Source organism: Belonocnema kinseyi, chromosome 1 (assembly GCF_010883055.1).
Source record: "Belonocnema kinseyi isolate 2016_QV_RU_SX_M_011 chromosome 1, B_treatae_v1, whole genome shotgun sequence".
NCBI classification, from domain to species: Eukaryota; Metazoa; Arthropoda; class Insecta; order Hymenoptera; family Cynipidae; genus Belonocnema; species Belonocnema kinseyi.
In genome coordinates this window covers 177,260,398-177,277,835 of record NC_046657.1, presented here as the reverse complement: position 1 = coordinate 177,277,835, position 17,438 = coordinate 177,260,398, and the positions used below count along the sequence as shown (strand labels likewise).

Here is a 17,438-nt window from a genome sequence, read left to right as displayed (position 1 = left end):
ACCGCGATTTCGCTGGAAGCGGGTGCAATTTTTCAGATTAGCACCCGCTCCCGGCGAAATCCTGCGGTTGTCCTTATGACAAATTTTTAAATATATATATTTCAACGTGATTTATTTCTATACTGGTTTTTTATTATGATTTTCAATATATAATGTATTTCACTCAATCGCGAGACAGTAATTAGAAATTTATTTAAGGAATTTCAATGCTTCACAAATTGCTGTGCTGGACAATACATCAATTTATAAAAATTTAATATACTAAATAAAGCATTCAAAATAGAAATGAATAAATTTACCTTCATTGAATAATGCAGTTAATAAAACTACATGCTGAAGAGTACGCGCTGATTGACCACATACGTCCATTTTTTAGGGAATTGCCAAAAGAAAATTAGTATCTATACTGCACATATAAATATAAATTCACAAGTAATTTTGATTTTTTACCCAGAAATAACTTGTCGACTATCTCTAGTAATATCACAGAAAGGTTTCTTTATGAAATAAATGTTTTTTTCAAAATAGACATTCAATTCCCCTAACCATAAAGTATGGCAAGCCGTTTTACTTTCAAATAGTATCCATGATGAAGTACAGAAAAAAAATGCAACTCCTCTATTAATAAATTCTTTGAAAACATTCTTTTTATGTCTAGACAAAAAAAAATGAATTAAAATTAAGGTTCATGATAAAATAAATTATAAATGCTTGGAGCGGATAGAAGAATCATCGCCATTATTATTATGTCTAGACATGAATGTAATTAATTTATTTTATGCTTTAACATGATAATATTTCTTTGCGTATGACAAGTGCTAAAATTGTTGTCGTATGTTTTCCGAACAATTACTGTCATGCTTTACGGAAATCTAAAAGAATTTAGCTTATTTTCCTTACGGAACATTGATATGATATATAACAGTTGACAATTATTTCTATGCCTAAGTATAATTTTAAATCGCTCTATTATTATTATCTTGGAATCTTAAAAAGAATTAATTCATTCAATTTTCATCATTTAATATGATAGCACGTTTTTTTATGCTTTCCAGTTTTTAATGCACAATCATTTCCAGCATGTTAAATCATAATTTTAATTCTTTATATATTATTAGCACTCTAGTTCATTTTTATTATGCTTTAATCTAATTTGCACTCGTTGCATTTCCATGATGTTAAAGCATAATTTTAATTCTTTTCATTTTTATTATGCTTTAACCTATTTTAAAACTCGTTGCATTTCCATTATGTTAAAGCATAATTTTAATTCGGTCCATTTTTATTATGCTTTAACCTATTTTGAACTCGTTGCATTTCCATTATTTTAAACCATAATATTAATTCCCTTAGTCGCGGCGAGTATTAACAGATAGCGCCAAAGTAGTTTTAGAGGACCTTCATTTTAGAGTTCCAATGCAGTTTCCTGACCCTGGTGTGTCCTCCCACCATTAGATATTTCACGTGGAGATGTCCCTGGACAAGATTTAGCCATACCCTACCGATAAAAATTTCAGAGTATATGATAAAGTTTCTCAAGGCTCTGAGAAATTCTCCGCAGACACTCAGGTAGATATATTTAATTTCTTAAGGGTGCGGGCTCAGAGCTTTTAAATCTTTTAATGGTTCAGGTCCGAACCCTGAACCTTTAATTTATTAAGGGCACGGGTCCGAACCTGGACCTTTGAATATTTAAGGGTACGGGCCCGGACCCGTACCCTTAAGTTCTTAAAGGTCCAGGTCCGGACCAGAACCTTTTAAATTCTAAAGGGTCCGGGTCCGAACTCGTACCCTTTAATTTCATAAGGGTACGGGTCCAAACCCGGACCGTTTAGAATATGCAGGGTTCGGGTCTAGAACTGTACCCTTTAAGTTCTTAAGGATCCGGATCCTTCCGACCCGGATCTTAAGGATCCGGAACCAGCACCTTTTAAATTTTATAAGGTCTGGGCCCGGACCCATACCCTTTAAGATCTTAAGGGTACGGTTGCGGACCCGAACCCCTGAAGAACCTTTTAACATCGGGTCCAACCTAAAAGGTTCCTTGAAATACATATAGTTGAGAAATTTACAAGCATGATTTAATTAATAACTATTAATAATCAATACAATTTTCAAAATTTGAGTCAAATTTGTTAATTTTTGAATTTCAAACGCAAATTTATGATCTTTGACTCGAAAACCCCCTCGTACTGACTTGCATGTAAATCTATCAAATTAATTAGATTTTCAAAATTTGAGTCAAACTTGAGAATTGTTTATTTTTGATCCCAAATTTGTGTTTCTCTTTATTCCCTCTCATTTGGTCGTCCACCAATTTGTAAATTTTTTTAATGTAATGCTAGGAGCCTTTTAGGTTGGACCCAGCATCAAAAGGTTCCTTAAGGGTCCGGGTCCGGACCCGTAACCTTTCATTTCTTAAGGGTACAGATCCGAACCCGGAACTTATAAATTCTTAAGGGTACGGGTCCGGACCTATACCCTTTAAATTTTTAAGAGTTCGGTTTCGGGTCCGGACCTTTTAAATTCTTAAGGGTCCGCGTCCGGACCTGTACTGTACTGTTTCCGATGATTTCAGATAACTAACCTTTTTTTTTAATGTTTGAAATTGGAATTAATACAACGTTTCTCGTAAATGGAATGAGATTCGCCACAAAAGACAACACTTTTTAATTCAACTAGAAAATTGTATATTAGTATATAAGTTATAATTATAAATAAGTATAATGAGAAAATTCATCAATTAAAAAAAAAAGTTTTAATAATTTGAAGAGAAATTTAAAAAGGGAGAGTCGGGTTTAGCGATGACCAACTACTGTACGCCCGGTACGTGACGAATACAAAAGGAACATTATATTACCAGATATGAGGTGGGAGATAGGCGATCCCATGTATTTAATTTGGAACGATTTTCGCCAGCGCCACCTATTACCTGAGGCTTTTGCGAACTAAAATAAAGCGCCCCCAATTACTCAGGCCAGTTTACGAACTGAAATAGATGATAGACGGTTCTACTTGAGCGGCATTTTTCCAGTTTGACAATGTCGGTAGAGAAGATCAGAGTGGGTAATTTCGCGTATATGGTCTATATTCTAGTCCGCAAACTGCCTAGGTGAATTTGGGATGCTTTGATTAAAAAGTTTACATAAAAGAATCTGAATGATCTTAAGGGAATTTTTTAAATTATGGACAATTAAACATTTCGAAAAAATTACTGTTTTTTTTTTTGGTATACAAAGATTAATTTAAGAGCCTAATAATCAAAATTTTAATCATTCTTTTAGTACACAACGATAAAAAAAATAAAATATGGTGGAAATTAACAAACATTTTTATTGAAAATTAATACTTTTTGGTGTTTAAAGATTACTATATATTTTTTTAATTCATTGTTTTTGTTGGTAGAAGATTTATCTTCTCGGTTCAAAAATCATCTTTTCCATTTAAAATTCAATTCTTTTTGGAAATTTGTTGATTTAGAATTGATAAATTTAACTATTTTAATTATTGGTCAAAATTGATCTTTTTCAGTAACAAATTCATCTATTTGGTTGACGATTTTAAGATTGTTATTTTCAAGTTTGTTGTTTTTTATCAGAAAATTAATTTTCTAGGTTAAAAATTTTTCTTTTTATTGAAAATTAAACTTTTTATAAATCCTTTGTTTTCAGGTTGAAAGTGGTGCTATTTAATTTTTCTTTTTAATGCTTAAAATTAATCTTAGTATAAAATTGATTTTTTTGTTACAGATATAAGTTGTTTTTAAAACACATTTGGTAACCTTTCGGAAATATTTTTTTATATCACTCAGAATCTTCTAAAATTTCTAAATGTCTGAAACGGAAGCGCATTTTTCTTCATATTTTAAAAAATATAAAAAAAAATTAAAAAACTTGTCTGATATACTCCGATTTTTTTCGTGGAATTTATAGAAATGTTTTTTAAAAAAGTTAGCAAAAAATTAATATAAAAAAAAAATACTTTCAAATTTTCGTATTAAACTTAAGAATATTGTTTCATTCTCTTAAAACCTTTCAAAGTTTAAAAAAGTTTCTAAGCATGTAATTCAAAATCTTTCAAAACCGATTTTTTTCAATAATTTTTTTAAAGTTTTTTTTGTGTAGTGAAATTGGAGAAATTTATCAAAGTACAATTCAGTCGAAAGGCTAATTATAAATGTTGTGTCACGAAAAGTATGAATGTTGATTTAGAACACAAATGGGACATAACGTAAGTTAATCGTTTCTTTTACAAAAAACCTGGAAGACTTGGAAGGGACATTGCATTTTTTAAATGTTGTGGAAAAAGTGCGAAAATCATGTAATCTTTCAAATAATGACAGGGTTTTTTAAATTGAAAGATACTTTTTTTAATAGAATTTTTAACTATTTCTTGAAAATTCGTCGTGTTATAAATATTTGATAAATATTAGAAAATCTTTTAAACTTCTAAAATACTTTTAATCACTTCAACATCCAAATTTTTCTTACAATTTTTACGTCCTAAAAAATTAAAAAATTGCTGAAGATATTATGGGTTCTTTCTCAGCATTTTTAGAAATCTTTTAAAATTTTTTCTAATAATTTATATGAAAAAACAAGAAATTCTTTCAAATTTTTTGTATGAATATGATTTTAGTGGATATTTTCAGTTTGTTATTTGCTAAGATGCCGACAAATGCTAAGCGAAATATAGATGTTTTAATATTTCGAAAGAAAAAGCTTTTTAAGAATTTTGAAAGATTTGAATATTATAAAAAAGTTTTCTTAAGTTTCCTAAAAAAATGTAACATTTTTCTTATTTTTAAAGTTCATTTGAAGAGAATACTTGAAGAGAAAATTGTCAAAATTATCAAAAATTAATTTTGAGAGAATATTCTACAACTTTTTCAAAACATTTCGAGAAATTGCTAAAGAAGATTCTGGAAAATTTTAATATTGAGAAGATTTTTAAAAGATAATAGAAAATTTAGATTTCTGAAGATTTTGAAATAAAGTTTTGGATTCTATTTCAGAATTTGGAAAGGATTTAAGAAATTAAAAATTTTCGGCCTCAAATTTCGAGGAATGAGTTTTTTTCTAAACCGGGAGAATAAATAACAAATTTTTACCGGGATAACAGGGAGAAAGCCCGGGTAAACAAATTTTTAAAAAAGTTGTCATCTTAATTGAAAATTATAGTGTGGATTTATAAATTTGTTAATCAGTAGTGTTTGAGTTGTTATATTTACAAAAGTTATAATTTTATAATTTTGCAGTAAAATTTAAAATATTCTCAGGTTTAAGTGTTCGATTTTTTAAAATTTGAATGACCGTGAAAAAAATTTTTTAACCGGGAAATGACCAGGAATTTTCTTCCTCGATTAAAACCGCTATCCTGGTCACTTGATATTGCATGAAATTTAAAGATTCAACATTTCTACGATTATTTTTTAATTTGAGAGGGTTTAAGTTTTAAGTGTTCAATATTAGACAGTTTTCCAGTATACAATTCTGTAATTCTGAGTGCTTGTAATAAATCATTATAACATGGTGTCATTTCATTCAGGGCCGAAGGTTTAAATTCTTTATTTATCTAAGTTTGAATTTAAAAAGGTAAATATTTAGGCCTCTGAATTTTTATTTATTCAATTGTATACGTTATTTTGACTGAAGTTTGCAACGTTTATATACGAAAATATTAAAAATTTTATTTTACGTATTACTTGCACCTGATGACGGGTAGTACTTGGAAATTGAAAAAACTAAGGTACAAGAACTAATATAAAAAAGCCTTATTCATTTACTCACTGTGTGCATTGTAGGAAGTTAAAAAACATTATTTTCGTTTATCAACGTTGCAAACTTGAGTTACATGAACGTTTCAAATTTAATTCAGTTTTTAGGGTTTCCCATTTAAAATTATGCTATATTGAAAGTTTCTAATTTGATATAATACATTTATATTAACTTTAAATAAGAAACTGTATTTAATTGTTAACGCCTCGAGTTTGTAAAATACGTCCACTTTCAGGTGCTTGACATTATTTTTCTGAATTTGTAGGAATTAAAGCAGTAGCAAAAAAATGAATGTTAATTGAAAGGGTTAAATTTCCCCCTGATCACTTGATCGAAACATCTACAGACGATAACGACATCGAAAAGCCTAAAGAGAAATCAGCAATACCAGTAAGTGAATAAATTAATGAATACATGGGTAATAGGACGAGTGATTAAAAACTCCTTGCAATTTGCTTTGAGGACTTTGGAGCTAACCCATAACCTCGAAATTAATTTGTCTCGTTTTACTCCATGAATACTAGAATTACATCTATTTTAGATAATTTGAGCCTATTCCTGTTCTGAAATAAATCTGTATTCCGAGAGAAAAATTTAGTTAGTTCAAATACTTTTTCTGTAATATGTTTTTATTTATTCCTACCGAAGCATTGAGAAAAGAGAATTTTACTGTGTAAACCAGATCTCTGATTTTTGGGCTCCTCAAAAATACTAAAACTGATTTTTGGGCTCCGACCCTTAACGTCAAAAAACAACCCCTTAATATCACGCAAATATGAGTTTGTCAAAAAATAATCTTTTTGGTAATTTCACAGTGTCAACAGAGTATCGGATTTTTAAGCTTTTAAAGAATGTCAACTCCAATTCTGCCGTGATTTAAGAAAACACTGTTAACTGCAAAATGAACGATGCCGAGAAAATCGACGATAACTGTTCAAACCTTTATTCGCGTGTACCGCGAATTCTAATTAATTTTCTGCAGTTTTTTTTTTGTTCTTGACTAAGTTGCATATGAACTTTTCATTCTTGCAAACAAAAAAGGTTGAAAATGTTAACTAATTATCTAAAATGCAGTTAACGGTGTTGATTAGGATGCTGAAATTCAGAAAACGCCGTAACGGGCCGTAACGTCTCTCTTCGAATCACGAACCTCAGAAATAGCCTTATCGTGATCTGAGAAAACGCCGTTCACGACGAAAGTATTTCGCAGATAAAAATAAATGCAGTTACGGTGTTTCTGAAATCACAGACGTTTTTTTCGGGGTTCGATGATACCGTACCCCTTGTCACGTTCAGTCACGAATTAACGAGACCCCACCTATAATGTCACGTCCTTCCCTCCGTTATATCACGCGCAGAATGACTCGTCCCCACATATGTCACGATTTGTCACGCTTGATAAGAACCCCCCCCCCCCTTCCCCTCGGTGCGTGACATCCTAAGTGAACGCTCCCTTAGTACATTCTTCAACTCAACATTTAGATAGCTTTAAACCTATTTTTAATAAAAAATATTCAACCCAGACTTTATAAAATTAAGAGTCGAAAACTAATCAATTTTACATGCTAGAAAATGGGCGTCCACTCACGAAGTGGCGGTAGCGTACGACAAGCGTTTGTGTGTACGAATAAGAGAGACAATATATAATGAGCAAAGCTGCACACGAAAACGGTTTTTCTAATGGATATTAAAATAATTATATACAATTTTGAATAAAAAAGAATTTGCATTTAATTGTGGATAAATAATTATTAAAACACACCTTATAATATTTATTATAACGCACTAATAATATTAAGATAAGAATCGCTACGCTTTTCCTAAAGTTAGATAGAAGAAATGAAAAAGGGAAGGAAATATAATGTTAGACCTCCATGTATGACCGTTCTTTTTGTGCCCATGTCTCTCCGTTTGTAGATAGGAAAATCCTATTTTTATCTATACCGCTGTATAGACTGAGAGTAATAATAACGTGACCTTCAAGTTTAATTGATATTATTTATTACCACATATGACGTAAAAGTTTAAATATTATTTTTACTATGACTCTGATTCTTTACAGTGGTTTTAAATATTAATAATCAACTGGAATGAAAACTGTCAATCGGGAGATAAAAGCGCATAAAACTGGTCGTCATGGAAAAATAGAATAGTACTATACAGTTCTAGAGAGAAATTAGGACGGTAATACACGTAGATATTGAAATAATTATGGATACAATTTTTCGAATATGTTAATTAAAACAAACGAATAGATTCTGATAGAAATTTTATACATATAAACGGATAAATACGAAAAGAATGTTCTACATACAAAAGAATAGATATGCATAGAATTTTCTACATAAAAACGGATCGATAGGGAAAGAGATAGGCGCATTTCGCGTATAGAAACGGATATATATGATAACACTTCACAAATATATACGGATATGAATGAATTCAATCAATTCAGATGGGAACGGATAAAGACGTATTCAATTACTTCCCACGTATCAGCAAATATTGAAACTGATGAAGATTTCAAAATGTAACAACGGATACACGCTAATTGAATAGAATGCAAAGTGCTCATCAAAACGGATACAAAAATTCTATCCTTTTGAATTGGCTAATTCCTATCAGTTTGAATACTTTTTTGATCCGTGCTTTCCTATCCGTTTGAATACTTTTACTTCCTGCAGGGCTAGTACATATTAACTCCTACCAATCTCAAAAAATCAAAACAACCCAAATTCCTGCAACAAATCCTGCTAAGGATATCCCTAGCCTAATAAGCATCGTCACGAGCAACAGATTCCAACCCCTCGAGAGCATCCCCACCTACGACACTGGCGATAACTCAAACACACATGACTCAGTTAGTTTAAGCAAATCTATAATTAGGAAAAAGAATAAGGAAAATAAATTAGGAAAAATTGTTTATAACAAAAAATATGAAAACGAATATACAAATGACGATTGTAACTTTCGGAAAAATAAGAAAGATTCTATCCGATAAAAAACAAAAATAGAATCTCAAAAAACTAATGAGATAACGGAAATTGATAACAAAAATCAATGGGTTAATTTTTAAAATAGAGTGATTAAATTATATAATAATACAGATAGCTTAGGAAAAATACACGAACAAGAAAATGGTTCAGCAAAAATTTGCGAAGTTATTCTTGAGCTTAACGGAAGCCAACAATTAATACTAGAAAAACTTTTAGAAGACAAAATAAAAATTTATTAGGAAAAAGAACATCGGGCAACACGTCGAACGAAACATAAAATTGATGTACAGGGCCGCGATACCATTAAGCAGCGATATTACCATGTGAGCCCAAAAATTAAAGAAGTAATTTACCAAACAGGGAAAAAAATACTAGGAAAAGATATAATAGAACCATTTTGTTCAGATTGATCAAATACTATCTTTGTGATAAAAAAACCATGGAAGAGCTAGCTTACTTGCTAGCTTACTTGCAAATAGCTTTAGAAGAAAATTCGAAACCAATAACAGCATTCACAGTCCTGGAAAGGGCATGTATCAATTTAAAAGGATGCCATTTGGTTTAACCAATGCTCCAGCCACTTTCAAGAGACTAATAGATAAAATCATAACCCAAGACTTGAACCAAACGTTTTTTGTTATTTAGACGACATTGTAACAGTAACTCAAAATTTCGATGACCATTTAAAATACATGAACATTGTAATAGATAAAATAAATGATGCAAATTTAAAGATCAGTCCAGACAAATGTGAATTCGGCTGCTCAGGAATTAAATATTTAGGCTTTAAAGTTAAAGATAAAGAATTACAAATAGATGATGAAAAAATTCAAGCAATATTAGAATTCCCTAAATCTAAAGATATTAAAAAATTACAGCGCATAATAAGGATAGCAAGTTGGTATATAACATTTATTGCACACTTTGCTGGAAAAATAGAACCGATGATGGGATTGGGGATTAGAAAAAGGCGAGACTTTCGAAAAATTAAAAACTTGGTAACATTAACACCAATATTAACCTGTCCAGATTTTACCCAACCCTTTCAATTCGAAACCGTTACGAGTAATAGGGGGTTAGGAGCCGTACTTACGCCATATCTAGAAGGTTATAGTTTTAAAGCAATCACGGACCACTTAGCGTTTAAGTGGCTCCATAACCTGAAAAACCCCGACTGGCCGATTAGTCAGAAAGGGCACTCGAACTTCTTGAATATGACTACGAAGTCGTATTCCGAAAAGGGAGTTCAAATCGCGTCCCTGATGCACTCTCGAGGTCAGGAGAACCAATACAAAATATAGCACTCGCGTTAGCTTTTAGCGCAGAAAAACTGAAACCGGACATAAACGACAAAAAAGATGACTTCAAATTTCATTTTCTTCTATTTTTTTTCAAAATTTCCACCCGAACAAAGCAGAGAAATGCACTTTATTGCCTCCACTTTTATTTCCCAAACTTTCAGAGCGATACCTTATTTCGTTTAGACGTAAGTTAGGGAAAAAATTGAGGTCCAGCTTTGGTCACGTGACCCTCTCGTTACATGGCCTTAATGGAAAAGCGTTAATCGGAAGTAATTAACAAATTTATTAATGGCGTATATTTTGAAAACGCATGATCTGCCAAATACGTACCACACTGATTCGGAATCAGATCATTCTGCATAAGATTTATTAAAAATGTGAATACGCCTTTTTGGCAAAGGGTAAGCTCATAGGAGATGATTGAATTTGCGGGAATAGTGAAACAGGTTTTATCTTAGTTCTACAAGCAGTTAAAGCCCTGATCACCCGTATAATAATGGTAGTTGCTAAATGGCTTAAATTTAAGGTGAAACCTTGTGCATTAAGATAAGTATCTTAAACAAAGTTTCCTTTGCATATCTTAAGCCATAGCAGGTTTTTGACGTGCGCACGTTCGCCCGAGTGGTGAGAAGTGAGCGCGCAGCAAAACTCTGTTAACGCTCAAGAGGCTGTGTATTTAAATTATTTAGAATTATGCACATAATATTTTTTTAAATTGAAGTTGATTATCGTGCAAGAATTAAGAAGAGTTGAAAAGACTTCTTGGATAAGCTTCGAATTCTTCGGATTGGGCGTACGGATAGAAAAGGGCTAAAAGTTGTGTTAGGATTCAAGTTTAGGTTGACGCACGGGTTGAACAGGATTAAAAGTAGCAGTGTAGGATAGATAAGTGAGCCTCCGATACATTCAGAATGAAATTGGGGTTGAGACATTGAGTGAGATTTGGATTAAATATGAGTTTGAAAGACGGATTGAGAAGGGTCGAAGAGGATTAAAAATTTCGGATTGTTCGGATTGATTCAAATTGGTTCAAACTACAAAAAAGGTTCAAAGATAATTTAAAAATATTTCCAATTATATAAATAATGCAGTATAGAATATTGAATACAAAAACACGCGCGCTAAAAAAGTCGATGTTTCGTGAGTGTATAGACACAAAAAGTGGTGGAAGGCTTCCTAACTTTAATCCACTGCTACGAAGTTGACAAAGTTAATTTAGGCTGGCTGCAGTGATTTAACCTAAAAACGCCATGTAGCGGAAGAAACAGGCAGTCTCGAGTGATGAAAATTCATGCCCATTTACGTATTGCAGTCTTGTTTCTAGTGTTGATATTTAATAATCGCTTTCTTTCTTTTCCAGTTTGTTAAACTTGTTCGCGATGAGGATGCAATACAACATATTGTCTGTAACAGGTGTTAAACGCTAATTTCGTTTGTTTGTGAAATTTGCACCATTTTCATCGAGTGAATTTTTGCATGTACGCTGCTTGTAAACAAAAGTATCGTTAATATCTTCAGTGCTGATTCTGGCTGAATTGAATAAATATTTCTGTATGTCAAGTCGTACAACATATATTTGTACAAAATAAAAGAATGTATTCTTACCCAAAATCCCATACATATTATCCGAGAATTGGTTCAATAGTATTTAAAAAAATCGCAAAATGCTATTATATGTTCCTTCCTTAAATTTAAAATGAAAAATTTAGAACGGGTTCCTTGTTATTCTGTAGTTCTTGTTTACCGTCACGCAGTTTGGCGACTGACACCTTATAGTTTTAAAAGTTACAAAAAAAAAAATAATTTAACAAATCATACATTTTATTACACAGTACACTCTGGAATTATGAATGTCCTTTCGAATAAAGGTAACAAATTTGATAACCTTACTAATATTACGTCCATGGTAAAAAGTTCGAGTACATAAAAGTACCTACGACAATATATCCCACAAAATATACTAGAATCAATATGTCGTTTACAGAATGTCTTTCTTGCGTGAAAAGAAATACCTTCCACTTAGAGAAGAGATTATTCAAATTTTCAAAATTTGCAGACCTTTTATAAGATAAAGCGAAAGCACAATACCAATAAATCAAAGGACTAGCAGAACTTAACAAGCGTGTACTAACTTGGATGTGTACGAGAAGGATGCAGAAACATGACAAAAATAAACCATGTATTACGAAAGGAAACATTTCTATAGGGTATCCGCCCTTTGCAGTCTTTTCATTTTGATCCGTTTTCTTGAACAAACCAAGTGATGGCAGTTGCTTTCTATGTTTTCTCAAGAACCGAATGCTAAAATTTAATATGATATATAACATTGGAAATGCAAGAACGAAATTAGGTATTTGCTTTACCTGGTAATATCGTAAAAATCCAACGTTCCAGTACTTGTTTTGTATATAAGAATATGAGACCGGTATGTTTGAATCACACCAAGGTACTTGACTGTTACCTGGTAGAATGAGGTTATTTTTTATGGCGTAATGCACCACATGTGGTGCCAAATCTGTAACGTTCGCCAGAGGAGTACAAAATTTCGTGTAATTATTTACATGAAATAAAAAAAGTGGTATCAATGACAAAATAAAGACAGTCATAAACTGACAAAGGTTTATCAATATGTGGCGCAAGCTAAAGATTAAAGACCATTTTGACGGGTAGTACCTGTACTCTGAATAGAAATTCGGTATGGCAGTATTTATCAAATTTTTTAAAAACTCATACGCTGAAAAACCTATGTTACACAAGCCGTTGGAACGAGTTAAAGTGGACATACTCAACGGTAAGAATACGTATGGATCATTTTCAACAATAGCTAACATACTACGAAACGTCAAATAAGCAAACATTGACTCTGAATAAACGGCGGTGAAAAATATGCTGGCTGGATTTAAACAATATAATATTGCAGCTTTATAGGCTATATTCGTGTTTTTAAGAACTACTATGCTGAGATCGTACAAAGTCACTGCTGATCTTACAAAGCAAACGAAATTTATAAATACAGCAGTGAGAACAATTACACTGTGGTCGTTGAAAATAAATAAAGCTACTCGTAATACTATCGCGATACACCAAATTGTCATAGGATAAAGAGGAAAAAATACCAATGTTTCCTCGTGCGTAAACCCGTATTTAGCGATGTGAATAAAATATTCCGCATCCCACCGGACAAGTCCACCAAATAGAAGAGTAACCATATTGTCGAAAACAGAATTGTTCTCACGAGGATTTCGTGGACTCCGAAAGGCATCAGCATTGTGGTCCGGACATATGATGTTGAACAAAATTTGTAGCAAAATAATCAATAGACGAGTGGTTGTGGCAAACCAAAACACTTTTTCTCTAGGACAGTACATCCTTAAGAGTTATTTTATGTGAATTTTACGTAATATGAAAAAAGTCCATGACGAAACTAGTAACATCAAATGGCTCAAGGATACTTGCTTTTTTTTGTAAGAACGCAAGAAAACAGATCCTCTGTATATGCTCATGTGTCACCTCATTGTAACTGAAACAAATTATATATAATATGTATATTTGTTATTGAGATTGTTATGAACTTTAATACTAGAACAAAATAACAAACTCACTGATCGGTATTTTGCTACCCGGGGGTATAGACACTTCATATAAAAAATTTCCTAAACTGATTTGCGTTCTTTAAGAACTTTTTTCTGAGAATCAAACTAGATATAGATAATAAACAATTAAACTGTCTTATAATTAAATTTACACGTAATCAACTTGATGTTTACAATAACATGTTTTAAAAAATATTGTGCAAGGACGAGAGTGAATCATATGTAGTGGTGTCGGTGAGCGGTACTTCCCGAACGTGATAATTCTTATTTTGAAAAAATGGGATATTTGTATATGGGCATTTCCACGAACAGCGTTATTTTTATTTAAAAAATTCGAAAACAAATATTAAAGCACAGATTGGAAACTTTTTTCCTACATTATAAATGCATGTAGAAACGCATTTTTAACTTACTCGATATCTCTGAACATTTACGTAGTTTTCACAAAATATTGAATCGGGTCTGAAGCTACTTGCGCAAGAAGTGCTCTACCTCTTCATTGGTGTTGAAACGCGGACCTCCCACCACCTCTTTCCAGGGATGGGAACCTTTTAGTTTGGACCCGAGTTCAAAGGGGTTCTTAAGGGTCCGTATTAAGTTGAAACCCTTTAATTTCTTAAGGGTCATAACCTTAGATTTTTAGGGCACTATATCTTGTTTTTTTCACTTCTTCATTTATGTTCAGGGGTGGCAGTTTGGCTGTCTTTTCCATGATTCTGAGTGTACGAAGGTTTAGATTTATATAACACTTTGCGACGTAATTTCTGATTCCGAATTCTGACTCGGTTAATTAGCGAGCGTGTCTATCGCAATACGGCTCTAGTGAGATTGCCGACAATCTGTCCAGCGTGCTTGGTGCTGCCGATGAGCGATTCGCGCGGAGCTCACAAATATACCAAACGTGTGTGTGTGTCTATATCCATATGTCAGTACTAGGTTTGTTTCTGGCGTTTATTACATAAGTTACCGCAGTGCCTTTCGATGTAGGTCGTTCGCGCATGAGTTGGACAAATAGATAGTATGTGTTGTAACGTTATTTTTAGGTCTAAGGTATAGATTATATTTATAATCTATATAATCTTTATATTTATAAAAAATTTATATTTATAATTATAGGTATTTATAATATTATATATTTATAGATTTTCTATTTTCTTTTATGACGCCCGAATGTAATGAAAACTTGGTTTTAACCCTATCGATAGAAATCTCAGAGTATTCTCAGGCGAAATCGAGACTATGCGCGGGTTCGATTTGAATGATTTAGTCTGAGAGATAGTTAGAGAGATTGGGCCCTTTTCAAGGTCCTTTTAAGAGTGATGCGACGGTCACATAATGGTCCTTTTGTATTCGTCACGTACCAGGCGGGCAGAGTTATTTTCAGCAGTTGGCCGTCGCTAACCCGACTCCCCCTTTTTAAATTTTTCTTCAAATTATTAACATTCTCTTTTTAATTCATGAATTTTCTGGTTATACTTATTTATAATGATGACTTATATACTATTATAGAATTTTGGAGTTGAATTAAAAAATATTGTCTCTCTTGTCGTATCTCATTCTATTTACTAGATACGTTGTATTACAATTTCGATTTTAAATAACATTAGAAAAATTAGATATCTGAAATAATCGAAAACCCGTAGATTCTTAATTATTATGTTTTAGGCTGTTAACTATGAAATTAAAAAAAATCGATTTCTAAATTTTGATATGTGTCTACCTAAGTGCCTGCGGAGAATTTCTCAGAGCTTGTCAGAACCTTGAGAATCTTTAGCATATACTCTGGGATTTCTATCAGTAGGGAAGATTAAATGATTATACTTTCAAATTTTGAATGTTGATGTATCAAAATGCTCCTCTCATGGACTTTATACATAAGAATTCGGATTTTTTTTGACAATTTACTGTGTCCTAGTGAGGAAATCGGTACCGAGTACACACATCGGTACCAATCCTGGAAGGACGATAAACCGGAAACGTAACTGTTATAAATGACTAAAAGTAAAGAAACTTTATTAAAAAATTCTGGTTCTCAATCTACATTAAAATGAACTTTACTTCTCTACTTTAAGCCCCTTGATTTCGAAGTAATTATTTAACAGAAATTCTTTGGATATGTAATTGTCCCTAAATCTAGTGTCTAGCCTTGCGTCGCACAGTGGTCTGAAACGCCCAAAAAGTTGGCCAAAACCCAAAAAAAAACTTTCGCATATGTATAAATGCGGTATTACGAAAACAAGGTATTTCTGCTTAGAAAGAAATTTTTGTGATGTTAAAAGAGCACCTACAGTTGTACCTATATGAACAGTTTACAGTTTTGTAGGGAAACGTTTCTGAAACGCAGAAGATTTCTTTTAAAGTACATGCTGATGAGGTGACAGGTTTCAAATTATCAATTTCAAAATTCAGGACAAAATGGGAAAATTCTGCAAGAATAACTGCTCGGTTCTTGAAACTCAATGAAAGCTGGCTGAACACTACTTGTGCGGAAGAAAAACATATCACTGACCAAATTCAATCGCTTTCTTCGTACAAAACCGTCATTGACGGAGCAGAAATTGAAATTTCTTTGAAATTCATACTTTCAATGGTAGATGGGAAAGCGATTAACTTACTGTCACTGATGTAACGAAACATACACAAATTTCAACAAAATTTATGAAATCCTTGACAAAGAAATAGATTCTTCGTAACTGCGTTTTTGAATTTCCACTTTACACGCCTGGATAAGATTTTTCGAATTTTGTTTACACGTTAGATACAAAATAGAAATCAGAAAATTGCATGCACGATCGAAAGAAGATAAGAATAAAATAAAAATACGGAAAATCGAAATTAAAAAAAATTAAAAATGAGTTAGATTTAAAAGTTAATTGACCGAAACAAGGGTTTGACAACTCAACGATGGCAACACTGCCAGACGATTTTTCACTAACAGTTCTACCTCTGCGCGAATCCTTGGTGTCGACGAAGAACAGCTGAAAAATGCCACGTCATTCTGCAGGTGATTGCTAGTAGGTTGAGAGTCAATGTTGAAAATTTTAGGGAATACTGTATCAACGTTGCAAAGCGGATCGTAGAATTGTACCAGTGTTATATGATGCCCACAGCAGTTCACAAGATTCTGATCCATGGACATTTAATTATAGAGTGGGCCCCATTGCCGATTGGGGAGTTATCAGAAAATGTACAGGAGTCAAGATGTATTTTAACGATTCCTTGCCTCTTTTGAGCCACTCATCACAAGTTTCGGCAATCTTCAACAAAAAAAAGTCAAATTTTGTCAGAAGAAGCTATAGGACTTTAACTACCTGATAATATCGCCGGAATCTTTGATCTGATCGAAAATGGTAATGAATCTTGTGATTCAGATAGTTACACGGATTCCGACTAGGTCATAGTTTGTATTTTCTACTTTTGTTTATTTTGAAACTGACAATTGTTTGTATAGTTTTACCTGAAAATTTCTATCAACAAATAATAAAATGAATGTTTTTTAATAATATGTTGAACGAGTTTTTAAGTAGCTCCTTATTCTGTCAACAAATTTTTAATGACGATTGTCCTTATATTTCTATTTTCATTAGTCGATTTATTCAAATCAGAATATTTTCACATACAGGGTAGATTCGCTGGGGCTTACATACATGGCGAATCGAATGCCAACCGAATCGTTGCAACTCCCTTATAAGGTCTCGATACCTCTCTTTCCTTTCATTCTCCTTGGTTATGATGTTTTTGTCAGCTGGTGCCGAAAATTCGATAACGAAC

At 32.4% G+C, this 17,438-nt stretch overlaps 1 protein-coding gene across 6 annotated transcripts in view; it reads right to left on the bottom strand.

The window, feature by feature from the left end:
- LOC117182808 (GPI mannosyltransferase 2) overlaps positions 1 to 17,438 on the bottom strand; it is an 88,547-nt gene that overhangs the window by 47,966 nt on the left and 23,143 nt on the right. For 2 of the 6 annotated variants that reach the window (XM_033376017.1, XM_033376143.1), the window contains 2 exons: positions 16,612 to 16,924; positions 11,878 to 13,594 (listed from right to left, as the gene is read on the bottom strand). The exons of 2 other annotated variants lie outside the window; for them this stretch is intronic. In XM_033376017.1, the coding sequence (XP_033231908.1) occupies positions 11,970 to 13,442 (1,473 nt within the window). In that variant the 5' untranslated portion in view covers positions 13,443 to 13,594; positions 16,612 to 16,924 and the 3' untranslated portion in view covers positions 11,878 to 11,969. Of the gene's footprint in view, positions 1 to 11,877; positions 13,595 to 16,611; positions 16,925 to 17,438 lie in introns of those variants that run through there. 2 more of the 6 variants (XM_033375951.1, XM_033376078.1) reach the window with 1 other exon arrangement.